At 43.3% G+C, this 17,925-nt stretch overlaps 1 protein-coding gene across 1 annotated transcript in view; it reads right to left on the bottom strand.

Annotated features, from left to right (window-relative positions):
- The window catches only part of PDE8B (phosphodiesterase 8B), a 79,757-nt gene that overhangs the window by 6,117 nt on the left and 55,715 nt on the right, over positions 1-17,925 (bottom strand). Inside the window, exons 9-16 of the mRNA XM_008579099.1 lie at positions 14,972-15,049; positions 12,777-12,853; positions 11,199-11,363; positions 9,135-9,180; positions 8,574-8,709; positions 7,377-7,575; positions 2,932-3,149; positions 1,126-1,246 (exon numbers count right to left, since the gene is read on the bottom strand). Coding sequence (XP_008577321.1) covers positions 1,126-1,246; positions 2,932-3,149; positions 7,377-7,575; positions 8,574-8,709; positions 9,135-9,180; positions 11,199-11,363; positions 12,777-12,853; positions 14,972-15,049 — 1,040 coding nt within the window. The remainder of the gene's footprint in view (positions 1-1,125; positions 1,247-2,931; positions 3,150-7,376; positions 7,576-8,573; positions 8,710-9,134; positions 9,181-11,198; positions 11,364-12,776; positions 12,854-14,971; positions 15,050-17,925) is intronic.

Here is a 17,925-nt window from a genome sequence, read left to right as displayed (position 1 = left end):
TATTTATTGGCCCACCCCTGGGAAGAATATGTTCTGAAGGTTGTTTTGATTACTTACCATTGAGAAGATGCTGCTTCCTATAGACACTATAGTAAATAGTAACTCTCAATACAAAGTTAGGGGCTGGTTACTATAGATACCACGGAAATAGTAAGTCTCAACACAGAGCTGGGGGATTACTTGGATAGATGACCTCACCAATTCTGTTTCTGTATAATTTTCCCCCTCTAAATCTCCAGATCTTTGCTCCCATAGGTCCTCTGTGGGAGGAGAGGGCCCTGGCATTGTGCTGTGGAATCTCTGGGGGATGTGGCTGGACAAGTGAGGTGAACACTGTCCCTCCATCCAGGCTGGTCATGTGATGAGTACTACACAGATAGTCTCCTTACTGATGGTCAAGTTACTTTTAGGATGATTTAAATTGACCATTCATCCTCCATCCACTTCTCTAACCTCTTCTCCTCAACAGAAGTGAGTGGAAAGCTTTTCAACCTTTATGGGACTATGAACAGCTTCATAGCTTCAGAGGACAATTGATCTCATTTTAAACAATAGAAATATGAACCTTCTCTCCCATGTTCCTAAAACCCAAATTTGTAAGAATCTTAATTGAGATCCAAGGTACCTCAATACATTTAAAAAAGAGAAAACAACATATGCTTTTGTTTTCTAGTCACTCCCAATGTTACTATAGTCTTCAGGTACTTGTATGTTTTTAATGCAAATCAGCAGGAATATAATTCTTTAACATATTCTCCAACTTTGAGGTCTGCCAACAGTTCAAAGAACAGAGAATTTGAAAGGTCTTTGGATCCCCTAAAATACCATCATTTATGCCAGTCTCTGCTTGTCTGCAGTCTCCTTCCACATATTCTTTGAGCCTAATCCCGTTTGTTACTCCTGGCTTTATCTCAGAGCCTTTCTTTCAAGGAGCTCAGAGTTGCCATAGATACTGTCAATCATTTCCATCCCTAAGGAAAACAAGTGGCCAGTACTTTCAGCCCTTTACCAAGTGTAAACAACTAACCACCTTGCACTCAAGAGGTAGAGAAAAATGTTTTGAGGCCAGAGTAGGTACTTATGAAAATGCACTCTGATGTATCTTATGACTTGGGAAATGCTCACCTCAGCTGCCATTGGCTTGTTGATGCTGTTCACAAATTTGTTCACATGTTCAAAGTGTTTTGTCATCTCTGTTGCCAAAACCATGTCAATAATAGCCTGGCGCAGTGTTCGATAATGATTCCTAAAATAACCAGAAGACAAAAGGTCTGGTTCACATCGTGTCCTGAATTACAACTGTTCTGCCAGCATCTCATCACACATCCTACAACCTAGGAGGCAACTGGGGCACAGAGTTAAGAAATGAGTGCAGATCACGAAAGAGTTCACCTGCTCATCCTCCCAGAAAGCCAGGACTTGTAGACACTATTTCATGTTCCCCAGTGATAGCTGACCCTTCCTCATATGATTTATGAATATTTAAAAAAACAAAAAGAAAGTACCTGTCACATGGTGGGCACTTATTTCACAAGATGATTTCCTTCTACCTTCCTTTGAGAGCATCAAAACAATGGGGCTAAGGGAAATGACAGGCTGGTACAGCAGCCTGACGAGCTGTCCCATTGCGTTCCGTGCAGACACGGTGATTCCCATTGCAGAGAATTGCCATGATTTCTTTTGATGATGGTATTGGAAGAAAGTTGCCTGTTAATAAGTAATTCTCTAGACTGCAACTGATAGAAGTTATAAGAGACAGAGCAACAGCCCTGCCCAAAATTACTGTCCCGTTCCTATCATCTTTTTTCTAACTTCAAGAGCCTGAAAGCTGTTAAAAAAGAATTCTTTCTGCAAAAGTTTAAAAACCAGTCCTTGAAAATGATGAAACTTAAGCTGAAGGTGGAACAACTGGCCTCCATATCTTCCCAGATTTCTGGAAACCAAACTGATAGGTTGACATAGACAAGTGGTCCCCAGGCCTGTGCAAGCTCCACGCTCCCTGCACACTGCCCTCTCCCAGGAGTCTGCCCACAGCCTGGCTGGGGCTGCGTGGGAAACACCTATAAGCTGACCGTGAGGGTTGCTGGAAGGCGAGGGGAGTTGCTAGTAATCTATCCACATTTGGCCAGCTCTCACCGGAAGAGATTATTTGTCTAGAAGAAAACTTGCGCAGCAGGTTTTGGGCTCCAGCACCTCTACTGAGACCTCCTCATGAGGTAAGGATTTCAAGTGGTCAAAAACTGAGCTGGGCCGAGCCCGTGGCGCACTCGGGAGAGTGCGGCGCTGGGAGTGCAGCAGCGCTCCCGCCGCGGGTTGGGATCCTATATAGGGATGATTGGTGCGCTCACAGCGCTCACTGGCTGAGTGCGGTGCGGCCAGTCTCAAAAAGGACCAAAAACAAAAACAAAATAAAAAAAACTGAGCTGGGGTGAGACAGGGAAGGATACATTTTCCTTGAGTTACACCAATGATGGGAATTCCTCCTAAGAGGGCAAAAATATCTGCTATACTTACTAGTAATACAGTCAATACAAAAACAAAAACAAAATAAAAAAAACTGAGCTGGGGTGAGACAGGGAAGGATACATTTTCCTTGAGTTACACCAAAGATGGGAATTCCTCCTAAGAGGGCAAAAATATCTGCTATACTTACTAGTAATACAGTCAATATTTACGTAGTGCTTTTGCAGCATATAAAAACATTTTCATGAACTCACTGAAGACCAAATGAGATTTAAAAACATGAAGGCAGTCTGAAAAGTAAAATGAAGTTTATAAAGGCAAGGTTATTATTTTATCATCTGATACAATGGTACAACTATTTTTATTTCCTCTTTCCAATAAGAGAAAGCTCTTTGGAGAAGTTAGAGAAAACTGAGTTTCACACTTAAATGTCACAAACCTGAGCATAGGAGCCCAAACACAACAAACCTGTCAATATTCTTGAAAATGTTGCATTTAGTGTCCTTGACCGTGAGCTGGAAGGCCAGGGCTGTGTGGTGGCTCTCCAAGACAGCAGTGTCATTATAGAGCACGGCAAGTTCACTGCCCGCGTTGCACAGGAAAGAGTTGGTCCTTCCTGGGTGATCCACGTCATGGACTGTGGCAGCAATCAGGGCTGCCACTTCATCCAGCTGATCGAGGCTTCCCTGGGATAAGGGGGAAATGAGGTTGAGGAGGGTAACCAGTGGGTACCGGACTTTTAAGACCTACATCCATCCCTGTCTCTTGGATGGAGGAGGGGCCGGGGGATTTGAGATTTCCAGAATGTTCTTTTAGTATGCCAAGCCTTCTTTGACTTCCTAGACATTGAGAGGCAGCCTTGGACATGTCACCTCACCTTACTGTGCTGTGTTTTATCTGGAGAGAAGTGGGAATATGAGCTGCAGTTACAATAGATACCTAAATTCTTTCCCCAGGGTCACTTCACTCCCTTTTTACAGAAAGAAGCCAAGCAGCCCCTTGACTTCGCCCACTGGTTGGTATTGCTGTGACTCTCCCATGAGCAGATACAGGAGAAGGCAGCCATGATCACAAATACTACTTATTTGATTTGCCTACTTCTGAAAAAGGATTTTGAGAGTGCTGGTAGTAAATGGCACAGATACAACAAAACTATCCACACAATGATAAAATGATTAGAGCCAAGTGGTAAAAAAGGATCAGGGTGAGCAGAATACTTCCACCAGAAAAAGCCAGGCTAAGGGGGCTCTTGCAGCTAAGAACAAAACTCAGTTCTGGGCTAGCAGGCAGCAAAGGCAAAAAGAGAACCCCTCTTTCTAAAGCTCTCATTAGGTAGCTAAAGAACATAAACCAGAGTATTCAGATGTTTTCTCACTTGCAAGCTTTAGGAGGAAGTTAGCAAATGGCCATTGTTATATAAGAGACATCATGCTATGAATTCATTCAGTATTTATTTATTGGGTACCTACTGGTACCAGTTATCACGCATAGTGCCGGAGCTACAGTGATTTATACCGGCACAGTTTCTGCACTGATGGAGTTTATAATATAGAGAAATACATTTAAAAACACAAATAGAAGTGACTTTCTGTGAGATGTGCTAAGAAAGAAAGTACAGATACTTTGAGAGTCTAACCATGGGGCCTGATCTAGTCCAGGGCAGCACTGGCCAGTAAACTTTGTGATGATGGAAATGTTTTGTGTCTATGCTAGCCAATACAGTGACCTCTAGTCACACGGAGTTACTGGACACTTGAAATGTGCCAGGGCAACTGAGGAACTAAACTTTTAACTTTAACTTTAGCAGCAACATGTGGCTAATGGCCACCATACTGGATAACATGGGTCCAGAGGGTGAGGGAAGGACTGAAGGATAAGCAGGAACTAGTCAGGCAACAAGTGGCAAGGGAGAGAATTCCAGGCAGAAAGAATAGCCTGTAGAAGCTCCTGAGGTCAAAGAAAGAAAGGGGTTGATTTGGGAAACCTAAAGAGCATCATTGGGCTGTAGGATAGTGAGTGAGGGACAGTGGTCCCCAAGATGAGGCTGGGGAGGTGGCCATAACTCTTGGTATTCCTATGTTCCTCTCACAGGCTGGTGGGAGGAAAAACTGCTTCTCAGGTGAGGAACAGTGAATCTGAAGCTCAGCCCTGTTGACATCCTGGCTGGCTGCTGGGCTTCACACGCTTGCGTTGGTTTAGGGTTGTTGTGGGCTTTCCCTAAAGCTCTGTTCCCACCAGGAGAGAGCCATCTCCGCTTTGAATCCTGGCCTCGTGGAGCTGGTGAGCAGTCTGGGTTGGCCCCAGTCAACATGACCATGCTTTCTGAGCAGGAACAGGCACAGATGTTATATTCTTTTCGGCTCTTCTCAGAGATGACTGTGTAGTGCTCAGGGCAAGCAAGCATGATTGGTCACACTTCACTGCTGGTCGGAAGAGGCCACAATAACCTGCAGGTACAGTCAGCTTTCTCCAAGCTCAGTACCCAGAAGCTCTGTCTTCTGATTTTACTTGTGCAGTGAGGAGCCACAGGCCCAAACTCGGGGCCTCCAGCTATTGCTCCAGCAGTATGTTCAATCCTGCTTGCTATCTGGGGCCAATACATTTCTAAATTCTTCAATGAAATAGATCCAAGTAAAAACATAAGTAGCAGTAGATGAGACATGTCTTTCCTTCCACCTTCCACTAATTTAAACCAAAAACTCAATCACAATGGCACTTATACAAAGATGCCAACAATGGGCCATGTCCTGCAGGCTTGTGGGCTCTAACAATGCATCATCTGATAAAAGATGGCTGGGAGGTGGGGAAAGAAGACCAGGCTAGCTCACTAGCAGAGGAGAGAAGCAAGGCCTTTCCTATGTGGGGGAGGGACTGTCTATGGAAGAAAACCCCACCAAACCTGCAACTGGTGAAACCCCAACCCTTGGAGGTGCAGACATCTGTCTCTGCATAGTTTTTTTCCTTCTTTAACCATTTGGATCACACTGAGGAGGATTAGCCAGAATGCTTTCCATTCTAGATCAGCCTTTCAAATAGCTTTTATCCAGGATAAATAGTCACTTATGCCCAGAGACTACAACAGAAATACTGTCTGTCCTGGCCTCTCCACTTGCAGTGGCTCCTGGGAATCGGGTAAGAGCGGGGAGAGTATGGGGTCCGTAACAAATTGAAGGGGCTGTCAGCTCTGGGCATGTTCTCTTATGGCTGGGTTGAAGATGCTTTGTAATGGTGACATTATGAATGTTAGCTTTATTGTATAAAGAAATTAGGGGTGACAGATGATGCAAAGAAGAGGTAAAAACTCCTTTTCCCGACCCTCTTCATCAGCGGCAGTGGGTCTGGTGGAAGAGGCCTCAGAAGGAAGTCCTGCTGGAAGCACTTACGGTGACTAACCAGTGCTTCTGGACTGTGACTAAACCTCTGAGTTCAGGAGCTCCCTCCAGCCCAATTCTCCAAGATTTCTTGCTGCTGTAAATTTCCTGATTCTCTGGCAGAAGCTGCCACAGTTAGAACATGTCTTTTGAATTGTAAGCATATTTTATCTAGTCTTAGGCTTGTTTCTATTGCTGTTATTTGAAAAATTCAATCACACTCTGAGTACACTGGCAGAACTTCATAACTTAAGAAAACTACTTTTTTTGGAAGAGGGGTAGTAAGTGAAATGATAAAGTGAATAAGCATTCCCTAATTTATTGAACAATCTATGCTTTCCCAGAGTGGTTCTGCTTAAGTGCAGTTCACCTCTAACTCAAGACTGCAGCACCTGTAGATCACTTTAGTCTTGGTGTTAATGAGCTGGGTGCTGTTCTCAATTGGCAGTGTGTGACCTCAGCAGTGTGAAGTGCAGGAGTGCGAACCTGTGGTAGGAATCCAGGGGTGTTTGAGAAGCTCCTCAAAGAAAGGTGTTATAGAAACACAGGCTAATAACCACTATTCCTTTTTTTTAAAGTAGAAGACAAAAATCTTCACAAGCATCATTCCTGGACCACATTCTTTTTTTCTCTGACTGATGAAAGTAAATAACAGGGTAAGCCTTTAGCAAAACTGAGAAGGAAACATCCCCCCCTGTTCATTTTAGTGCCATTTCTGCTCCTACCTGTCCCGCTACACTATCACTTTTTCTGAGTACCCAGGGTCTTAATCCCTCATCAACACCTGTACTAAGAAAGTGATCTGATAACAGGCATTTACAGAGTGATGTGAATTTCAGTCTTTATATGGCATTTCTCCCAGGGGCATCTAGATTTTAAGCTTCAGTTCCAATTGCAGCAAAGGTAGTCACAAGTTTCATTGTGTGAGTGACTACAGTTGTGAAGGAGGGGAGATGGGATATTTTGCCAGCTTTACATGGAGAGTACATAGGGCTGCCCTATAAATCAGCACCTGTACATGACAGTATCAAACTCTAAGTAAGACTAAGGGAAATGGAACTCTTTCAGAATTATGCAAAAGTCATTAATATACAGCTATACACATTTACAGCCATACAACACACACGCACATCTATGTAAATCAGTAGAAAGCTGAATAGTTCATTATTATCTGGATTGTAATATACCAGTGGCCAAATCCTGATACTAAAACTTAACCTCTAGACCTAGTAACCATTGGCTATAATAATTAAGTTCTGTCCTGCAACCCAGTATCATAGAGCTCCTAGTGAACATTTAGAGAAGGGGTTCATGGACCAGCCACACATATAAAGGGGTCTCTATAGTGACATAAGTTATTATTTTAAGCATTGGGGGAGAAAGGTCCATGTTTTTACAACACCAAAATGACTGGTCAATTTGGTAGCCAGAAAAACACTGTCAAATTGGTTGCAAAACAGATGCTTGCCTAATGTATTTACTGTGATCGAATCATGGCTCTCCAATCCAGGCAGGTAACTACATCATTATATCACATTCTACCTTCACTCTCTCCTTTCCCAGGAAGAAGGCAGTGGCATGCAGGACGTCTGCAGCGTGGGTGGAATTATGGTAGGCATTGGAGGCGTGGTAGTTGGCTTCAATCACTTGCAGCCAGGCCCGAAGAGTGGTTTCAGAACAGTTTAAAAATTCACATACTCCAAACCGGGAGAAGACCTTTAAGCCCAGATAAACCAATGGCCTGGAAAACAGGAAAACAAACCCAGGTTCATTGTATTCACCGGCTCAGAAACTGTTTCCTTTGATGATATTGGAGAATGGAGGCATTTTTCTTTTGATGATAACCCCCGCAGAGGAGTGTAAAAACATCTAATCCAAAATTTGCAAGAGGTAGAGCCTCCTCACCAGCCATTTCTTTGGAACCTGGTGTCTCATGGTGGTCAATCCAAATTATTTCTATAGAAGAGGACCTTATAGTTACCTGATCTTTCCCCTGCCTGCAGGATGGAGTCAAAGAAAAATCTACGGTGCTCTCAAACTCATTTTTTTTTTTTCCTTTTTGTCTTTTTTTTCATGTCCGGCAACGGATCGCAACCCTCAGTGTCGCGCCCATACCGGACCGGGACCGGCAATGGGATCGCAACCCTCGGTGTTGCTCCCGCACCTCACTCAGCCAGTGAGCGGCCGGTCTGTATGTGGGATCCAAACCCTCGGCGGGAGCGCCACCGCGCTTCCCAAGCAGTGCACTGTAGCAGTGCACCACCGGGCCGGCCCTCTCAAACTCATTTTGTAGGGTGGAACTTCCACCAGTTCGGGGCTAAGAATACTTAGAACTCTTGACTCACTGGTACAAAGGGGTGACCTGAATAGATCTGAGGACACTCGAGCTGCTCCCACATCTTATATCAAACTCATTTTGTAGGGTGGAACTTCCACCAGTTCGGGGCTAAGAATACTTAGAACTCTTGACTTACTGGTACAAAGGGGTGACCTGAATAGATCTGAGGACACTCGAGCTGCTCCCACATCTTATACCCACTAACACTCTCTCTCCACAAAGGAGCCCACTCAGGGCCCATGGTCTCTCTGCTCACTCAACATTCCTTCGGCATAGCCTGAAAGGCAGAACCTGTGAGGCCTCTTGTGGCAAGGACATATGTTTCCCTCAGAGTTTCCAGATGTGCAAGTCTTGAGCATGGCCATCAATCCTGCCCTGCTGCAGCCATAGAAGTCACATACCTTTTATGGGTAACTGCTTCCAATTCAAAGATGTTGAAGTCCCAGCTTTCCTCATTATCAAGTAACTGAGCGATACAAGGGGGAATATCATTGATGGTTATTGGCATCGTAAGGTGGCTGTGACTCTGGTGTACATCTGGACAAACAGATGGGTGAGGGAAGTTGGTTAAATGTGGAATCGTGAGTGTCCCTGAGCATCTGTCATCATGGTTACTACTTCTTGGTTACTACTAGAAAGTCTTGAACTTCCAAGAGTAGGAAGATTTTCACTTCAAGGTTCTCTTATGTTATTAAACAGAAAAACACATCCCCCGCCAACAGAAAAATAATTGAATTTAACTGTCTGCTTAAATGTATAGAGCTGTACAATTCTTATTCTAACAGTGCTCAGAAAAGTAATTTTAAATACAAGACCTAGTTTCAAATGTAGATCACAGAGATGAACTCAAATGAGACCAACAGGAAGTAACACCAAGGCCCTCCCTGAACAATAATCACGACACTGGGGACAGCATGTGCTGGAGAGAGGTTATCATGACCAGTGGACAGATGAAAACTTACTCTTAGTAAACACGTACTCATTTCCTGACAGCCTTCTCAAGCCATCCTGGAATAAAGAAGATGCTGTTAGAAGCGTGCTTTATGTCCTGTCATCATGGATCTCTCATTCCTTCATCAGTCAGAGATCTGAATCCTGAAAAACCCAATCAGTCTGGACCTTCAAGTTGAAACAGAGCTTAACATTAAGTCAGAACAACAGCTGCAAAACTGACGATAGTCTGCCTTGCATGGCTACCAGTCCCAGCAGGCGGAGAGTCCGCGTACAGTGGACGTGACGGCATTCAGGCCTCACACCTGAGCGTGGGTTGGCTCTGTCCCCATGCCATCTTTTTCTTCTGGCATCCTGAAGCCACATAAGCGAAATCACAGAAGCAATCTTGCTTTGGATACATGTAACTTTGAAGGGACCCCACTCACCCTCATAGGGACTGTGTTTTTCTTGTATTCTTAGATTTATATTTTGAGGAGTCGAAGCCATGGACCACATTTTGGGGATGACTTTCTAATGTAAAGTTTTTAAAAGGTTGAGCTAATATCTCAACTACTTTCTTTCCAACTGCATTTTCTGCTTTGAAACATGTACACTGCTGCTAGCCTTTTAAGAAAAGTTTCTGGATTTTGAGGTTTTTGGAGAGGCAACTTAAAAGAGTACACAGAATTCCAGTGTTCTGCCATTTACTAGCTCTTGAACTTGAACTAGTCCCCAAATGTTCTTGAATCATTTAGAACTTTGCTTAAAAGTCATTTACAATTGTTTACCTATCATCCCCAGAAAATACTAAGGTTTAAAATAATATTAATGAAGGACTTCCCTGAAGTTACATTTTGGATCTTTAGGCCAAGAGCTTAATTTTAAAACTTAGATAAATAGATAAGTAACAATAGCCACAACTGTCCTGCCTCTAAGGCAGGTATTGCAAGAGACTCCTCTATTTTTCCTCGCCTTTCTTCTCTCTTTCCACTTCCCCACAAATGAGATGGGATTCTGCACTGGTTCCTCACACCATTATCTGGAGAGGAAACCCAAGATGGTATGGCAGCAGGGGAGGGAGGGCAGACAGCTCGTGCCTGGAACCGGAATCCTTCTGCTGCAGCTCTGCAGTGGCCGCCCTCTCGCTAGACCCTTGCCAGTGCTCTCTAGAAGCCGAGGTCCACACTGCATTGGGGTGGGCGGCCAACGCCAGCCCAGGGGAATGGAACAGGAGGTCACTCAAGCTGCAGGCAGCGAATGGGTCGGAAAGCCAGCCAACACTCAGCATTTGGTGGCAAGGCTAGACAGAAACCTTCAAAGTAGAAATCATGGGTGACTCTTGGACTTTTTCTCCTAAGGAATTTTTCCAGCTTCAGCCTCTGATGGAGAGCACAGATGAATAATTTGAATTTTCTTCTTTTTCTCCACTTGCTGGTAGATGATGATTAAAGCCAAATAGATCACAGCAAAACCCCAGAACCTTAGAAATCAGCCTCTCGGTGATTCAGATGGTGCTTCTAGGAGAGCTGGAAGAGGCTGGCTCCTCCCCTTGCCCCTACTGAGCCAGGACAGCTCGACTCTGCCTTTAACTGATTATCAATGGAACTTCTACATAAACTTTTATTTAAAGAAAGGATTCTACAGCTAAGATTTTGGAAATTGCTGTAGTCTAGGTACAAATCCTATTATATAGATGAAGAGTCTGAGGACCAAGGAGATTGAGCCATGACCTTCAATCCAGTACTGTCCTAGATCAAGAACAGGAAGTGAACAAGGGCCTGCATCACCCCCATCCCGCATTTTTAGCCCTCAGTCAGTTGCCTACTTACTCCTTACTGTAACACACATTCTGAAGGGCTGTCTCCTTTGCTCTGGCTGGCCAGCCAGCCTCGTGGAAAGATAAATGCAAGATCACTTGAATGCCCCCATACATAGAATACATAGATTTTGATGCAGTCACTTCTGGCTATGCTGATGCTAGTCAATACAACAGGTATTTCTGCAACTATAGGTGACACTTCATATGTCAGATGTATGCTAGAGTGCATTGATTGTCGCCTCCCCTGCATGTCTGGCTTTTCCTTATTACTCACAGTCATCAGGCCTCCAACAAGATCGCTGGTGTGAGGATCTTCATCTTTGGTGCCCAGCTGAGGGGAGTACAGCTCTGTGGTCCGTAAAATCTCTAGAACTCTGTCCAAGGCTTCTGCTACTGTGACTGGGCTGTTTTCTTGGGCTGCATTGATTATATTTATAACCTAGGAAAGCAAAGAAAGAGAGAGAGAGAATACATTTCAGTATATTAGGATTCTACTTCCCAAAGTCTTTCACATGCCCAGAATCCAAAAGAAATCAGGTGATAACACAGCTTATCGTTCAAATGCCCTGTGCCTTCACGGCACCGCCCACTCCTGCTGGAGCCCGCTTGCCATCCCGTGCCCCCTGCGGGTCTCCCACCTCAGGGACTACGTTTTGTCAGCCTCCTTGACTAATCCCCCTCCTCTAGCTCTCATCTACAGGTTGGAGTTCCTCAGAGATCGGTCCTGAGCCTGTCTCTCACTCTACAGTCCTTCCAGAAATGATACTGTGTTTCCATGACTTTGGACACATAAGATGCGTAGCCAAGGACTCTCACATTTACCTCCCAGCCCTGGCCTCCTTTTTGACCTCCAGACTTGTATATTCAATTGTCTGCCTGACACATCTACTGGACTATCTTTCTTACATGTCCTAAACTAAACTCATGATCTTATTTCCCTCTCCTCATAGCAAGCAAATAAACAAATACCAAAAAAAAATTTTAAAAAAATTTAAAAAAATCAAAGACAAAAGCTGTTCTCCTTCTCTGGTTTCTACACTGCAGTAAAAAGTACTTCTATCCACCTCATGCTCAAACCAAAAATCTGGGAGGCCCTGCCTGACACATCACTTGCCCTCTTGACCTCTTTCCACTCCCCACCTTGACAATATAATTCATTACCAAGTCCAGTTGGTTCTACCCGTAAATATTTCTTGATCTGCTCATTTCTCTCCACCTCCACTGCTAAATTCTAGCCCAGATACCAAATTTCTTGCCTGGAATTCGAGAAAAGCCCCAACCTGGCAAGGAGACTTTTGCACTCCTGCCACCTCCAATCCACTCTCTGCATAGCAGTTGGGTGTTCTTTTCAACAAGCACAGCCCCCACTTTAGACTCTTCTGTGGTTTCTGCTGCACACAAACTAAGATACAAACTCCTTATCATGGCTCAACTGACCAGAAAGAGCTGAGCCCTGCACAACCCACGTTATCACTGTCTCCCCTCTGCCCGCCAAGTTCCAGCCACGCTGACTTTCTTTCAGCCCTCGAATGCTGCGATCCCCTTTCCCCATCTCAGTGCTCTTCCCTTACTCTTCATGTGACCTGGAGTCCTCTCTCCCCTCTTCTGACCAACATCTTCTCCTGCTTCGAGGCTTGCTTCAAGAACCTTGTTGTTGGCCTTCATATCATTTATTGTAATTTACAACTATAGGTTTATTTATTTATTACATGTTTATGTACTCAACATCTGTTTCTTCCACTACTGTAAGCTCCATGATATCAGCAGTATGTCACTTGTCCCCATATATCCAGAACATAGCCCAGTCCTAGGTGGCCCTGACTGCAGAGTGGAGGCAGCAGCTGCTGCTCACCTTGGTGATGGGAGCCTCGATGGTCATCGAGTGGATCCTCGCCATGGACGGATAGCGACGATTCTGTAGGCTTGGTGCTGGAGAGAAGGCAAGAAAGTTGTATCCCGTTCTGGTGGCTCAGCTTGGCAAGGGATCCCTTCTTGGACTGGGGGCCTGATTCTCACAGGACTACCCTCCCCCTGCCAAAAACAATGAATTCACCCATCTCTAATTCCAGAGAGGCTGACAGCTCATCCACTACTTGTCTGAGTCTGGAAAGGTGGATTGGCCTGGATCTTTGGTGACAGGAGGGCTTGACGAGTCTCAGCCAGGTCAACATGGGAAATTTCAGAGAAGCTTGATGGGATTCTAAGTCCTTATCCCAACATCCTAATGATTTCCCAGGACTCACTTTCCCACATGTCACTTATGCCCACTTTGGGCAGTTCCGTCACTTTCAGTTAAGCTGCTGGCCATGCAGCATGGGAGGGGAGGCATGGTCCATGGTTAGGGTGGGGGCAGAAGACTGAGCCCATTCTCAGCATGAATTAGAGCCAGACACTTCCCCTTCCTGAGCCCTTACAAACCCACGGTGGTACTAGTTCTAATCTGTAGAAATTTTCATTTAAAAATAATTTTATTTTTTGAATAGGTAGTGCTAACATGTGGTCTTCATCAGATCCTCCTACCACCCCCATGTGGCATGCAGAAGGAACAGGATCCCATTTTATCAGTGGGACCACTTAATCCAGCTAACACCAACAGAGCCTGTCTGCTGCTCTCTCGTGGTCCTCTCCTGCTGCCGTCTTCACTCTGCAACCTCCCCTTCGCCCATGCAGGAGGGGACGACCCCATCTCCAGCTCTGCTCCCAAAACTGAGCTAATCCAGTTTAAATCCCCACATCCGTTATCCTCTCCATCTAAAATGTTCTATCTACACCCTCAACCCATCTTGAAATATTCCACCCCATATTCTCTTCCTCACATTCTTGGTCTCAGCCCCTCGAATGCTCTATCTTGCTCTATGAATTATCCACCTTGTCTCTAGCGTCTTCGCTCCTTGCTATTTCAGCCACTTTTCTCATACTCAGGCTTCCCATCACGACCTGAAGGACTGGGAAGTCCTTCACTTGACCTTTCCATTTGTTCCCTTAGGTAACCCCCGCGCCCCTGCTTCCTATCACAGGCACTAACCATCCCTTCCTCAGGCTCCTAGAACCTGTCCTCCCACTTGCCAAATAAAAACCAAATGAATGAGTGAAACCTATTAGTCTGTTCTCAGCTCTGAGGCCCTCTGATCTCTGTAGCATCTACACTGCTGGCCATCTGCTCTCTCTAGGTGTCATTTAGTTCTTGGTTCATATGACGCTGTCCTCAGAGGGCTCACCTCCAGCTCTTCTGTCCTCCGCATTAGCCCTATTTCCTCTACCTCCCCTCTGACTGAGGGTGTGCCTTCAGGCTTGAGCTTAGACCCTCTGTTCTTTTACCATACACGCACTCACACACAGCCCATAAAGATGTTCCTCTGCTCATGGCTTCATCTGTCACCTCCAGGACTCCCAATTCCAAATCTCTAGTCCCCAATCCCAGTTTTGCACGTTAGCTTCCTCGGCAACTCCACTAAAATAAAACTCGTTGTCTTCTCAACTCCCAACCTAGCTATACCCAGAGACTTTCCTATTTCTGTAAATATTACTTATAACTTCCCAGGCACCTAGGAAAGAAATTTCAGAATTGTCTTCAACTTTTCCATCTTCCCGCAAATCCAACTGGTTACTTAGTCCTGATTGACTAATCTCATGGAATGATTTGCTGAATTCTGCCTCAGTTTCTCGGTGACATTTTATTAAGGGAAAGTAAGCAGATATGCTGAAAACTGGGTTTGTGGTAGAACTGGGAAGCCAGGACTCTGGTCCTCTCTCTGCCACTAGCACCAAGAATGACGCTGGCTAGCTGCTGAAAGTGAGTTGCTCTGGTGGTTGTGTGGCCCAACACGCTTCAGGCTATCAAAGAATAAGCAGCATGGAGTCACTTCAAAGAGAAGACAAAGACTGTAGAAAGCATAAGAGAATTTATAAAATTTTCAGCTTACTGGGGGAAAAAGACAGTTTAGTTGCAATCTTACTCCTTGGAGTTTATTTATATGCTGAGAAATTCCTGAACATGTTCCTCTGCCATTTTCTACATTTTAAAAAGAAAAATGAGAAGCTTCTTACCATCACTGCCTCGAGACGATATAGACTTCACATCGATGGACTCTTTCCGCCTGTTCTTGTGTCTGAATGAATGAGGCTCTAAGATTTCAGATGAGAAATGGAGGGTGATTAGTTTTCAGTGTATTCACTGATGAAGTTCAGACACATTTTTTTCTTATGCTCCAAAGAAAACAAGGTTACTTTTTAAGTACTATAAAATAATTTTAAGAAATAGTAAACTATTTTCTCTTCAAATCATCAAGACACACAAAATTATCAGCCATATTAGTAGAAAAAAAACACCTTTTTCTTATGACACCACATTACATCATGGCAATGAAACTTATTATTAAGGGTTATTTAGTTTTATGAATAAAACATCATTTCGAAAATAAACTTTAAAATTTTGAGGAAATTTTTGGGGGCTTCATTTGACTTGAAGGGCAATATATTCAACTGGGTGGGAAAAGCTTTTATGGGGATATCTGAGGAAATATAATACTGGTGCAATCCAGAGGTCTTGAACTATTTGAGAAACTAATTTGGACCAGTTTTGGGCAACAGTGGAAAGTCAGCCTTCTAGATGGTCTTTCTATGATCTCCTGATGATGGAGTTCATCAAATGACGCATATTGCCCATCACAGGAAGCGAAGAGAAGACAAAGCAGTTTTACATTCCCTACAATTTCCAACATTTCAACTCTCGTTCATGTACCTATTTTCTGAAAGGGAGAAAGCATTTTTAAAAATTCCACATAAGTCTTTGCAGACTTTAAATTTAACACTCAAAATGTGCTGTCACGTTAATGAAAGAATGAAGCAAAAGTGTATACCACCAGTGGGCACCAAGGTGTAAAAGATGTCAAGGCAGCAGTGCTGGCTTTAGAAACTTGCATTCTGAAGGCATTTGCTTCCTGTGGGAGTAACTCATGAGCAGAGAGAGCAAACTAACCGTAAGACAGAATCACTCTTCACCATGCTGACAGAGGAGGCAGACATGCAGGTTCCAGCAGGAAGAATGCATTTCTCAGACACCAGTAAATGACCATATTCCAAGGAGGAAAAAAATGCAATAATGCTTCTTTAAGAATGGCCTAGCAACACCAAAACGGGTGCAAGAGAGCCTGGCAGTTAAGAAAACCAGCTCCAGAGCCAAATTGTCAAAATTCAAATCTCTACTGTGCCATCTAGTAGCCGTGTAACCTTGGGAATGTTACTTAATTTCTCTGTGTCTCAGAATCCATATCTGTAAAGTGGGGATAATTATAGCGTATCATTCATAGGTTGTGAGAAGTAAATGAGTTAATCCATGTATATCACTAGAACAGTGTCTGCCACACGGCAAGCATGTCGCACATGCTGGCTATTATTAATTACATCTGCCCGTTTGCATATATATCTTTTTAGACACACATGGGATGTTATCATATCCTACTACTTGCTATTTTTACTTCATAATACTTTTATGTCTTAGACACTTTTCTAGCTCACACCTTTTTAACCTTTTACTTTAGTATCCTAAAAAAATCTGATTTAACTAAAAAAAGGTGAAATCAATAACTAAACCCAAATTCTATTTATGCAGCATGAATTGAAGGCAGAACTATTACAGTTAATCTGAACATCACATCCTCAGAGCCTTGTCTTAAATAACCTAACTTCACATATTTACTATCCTTTTGCCTAATCTTTATCTTCCAGACTCTGCCTTAATAATTCTCCTGTTCTTGGATATGAGTTTCAGAATTTCTTCATAAAGACATCTATGACAGTAGTACTTTAAAGAATATTGTTAGGATCAATTTTTCAAACCCTGAGATACTAATAGTGTTCACTCGCTAGACACTTGTTTTTAGCCCATTCAGGGACTTAATAATCACATACATTCCTGACATTTATTTGTTTACCAAATAATACATTAAATCTAATTTATTAAAGATTTAAGATTTAAGATTAAAGTCAAGATTAAAGTATCAAGAATTCCTCAAAATGTAATTTCTAAATAAAACTAAAAGTAGAGAGGTTAGTCTCAAGGCTGTGGCCCAGGCTGGGTGGTTGAATTCTAAATCATTCATTAGAAATGATTCAAATCTGGATGATGCTTATTCTTCCTGATTTTATCTCAGTTAAATAAAATTAAGAGACTCTAGAGCAATAGAAATGATTAACAGGTTGGAGAAATTATTTTCAGTAATGGCTAAAGTAAGGCCATTTAAATCAAGGAATTCATTATTCATACCCTCAATAGGCACATACAGAAATTATTAAAAACTTAAATCAGAGAAAAGAGGATAAAGGGGATTTAAGAAGCTGTACTCAGTGGCAAAAAGTGATATTGTGTCACCAGTACAAAAAAAGCTACCACATACTGAGCCCCCACCTACTATGCGCCAGGCATTGTGCTATTACTTTAAATGTAATAATTGTCTCATTTAATAATTACAATAATTCTGAAGGCTACATAGGGCTATCCCCATTTTGCTGAGAAGGAATTTAAGCTTAGAGAGATTATGTAAATAGCCCAAAGTTAAAGAGCTAATAAATGGTGGAAACTTCGTTTTCCTAGATGGAACGGTTTCAGTTCATCAGTGCTCTGTGAGGATTTATTGAGTGTCTCTCATGTATGAGGCAGTGCTGGGCACTGTAAAGGACATGAACATGTTTATGACGATTTTGGGCACCCCGAGCTCACAAGTTGGTTAAAATAATACCCTCTCTCTACATGTTAACAACTGAGAAAGTGTGCGTGTGTGTGAAGAGTTGTCCTGTCACCCAAGGCTGTTCTTGCCCAGAAAGTTCTCAGAAAAGGGTAAGGATGATACCAAACAAATGCCTGGGACTGCTAGATATTACATACACTTTCTTCTTTAATCCTCATTAACAGCGAAATGGACGCTGTTAGTTTATTTTACAAATGAAGAAACCGAAGCTGAGAAACAGCACATGAAATCTTGCTGAGTAGGCTGAATATTCCA

This window comes from Galeopterus variegatus, unplaced genomic scaffold (genome assembly GCF_000696425.1).
Source record: "Galeopterus variegatus unplaced genomic scaffold, G_variegatus-3.0.2 Scaffold1808, whole genome shotgun sequence".
Classification (NCBI taxonomy): domain Eukaryota; kingdom Metazoa; phylum Chordata; class Mammalia; order Dermoptera; family Cynocephalidae; genus Galeopterus; species Galeopterus variegatus.
Note: the sequence above shows the minus strand (reverse complement) of the source record. Positions and strands in the feature narration are given on the sequence as shown.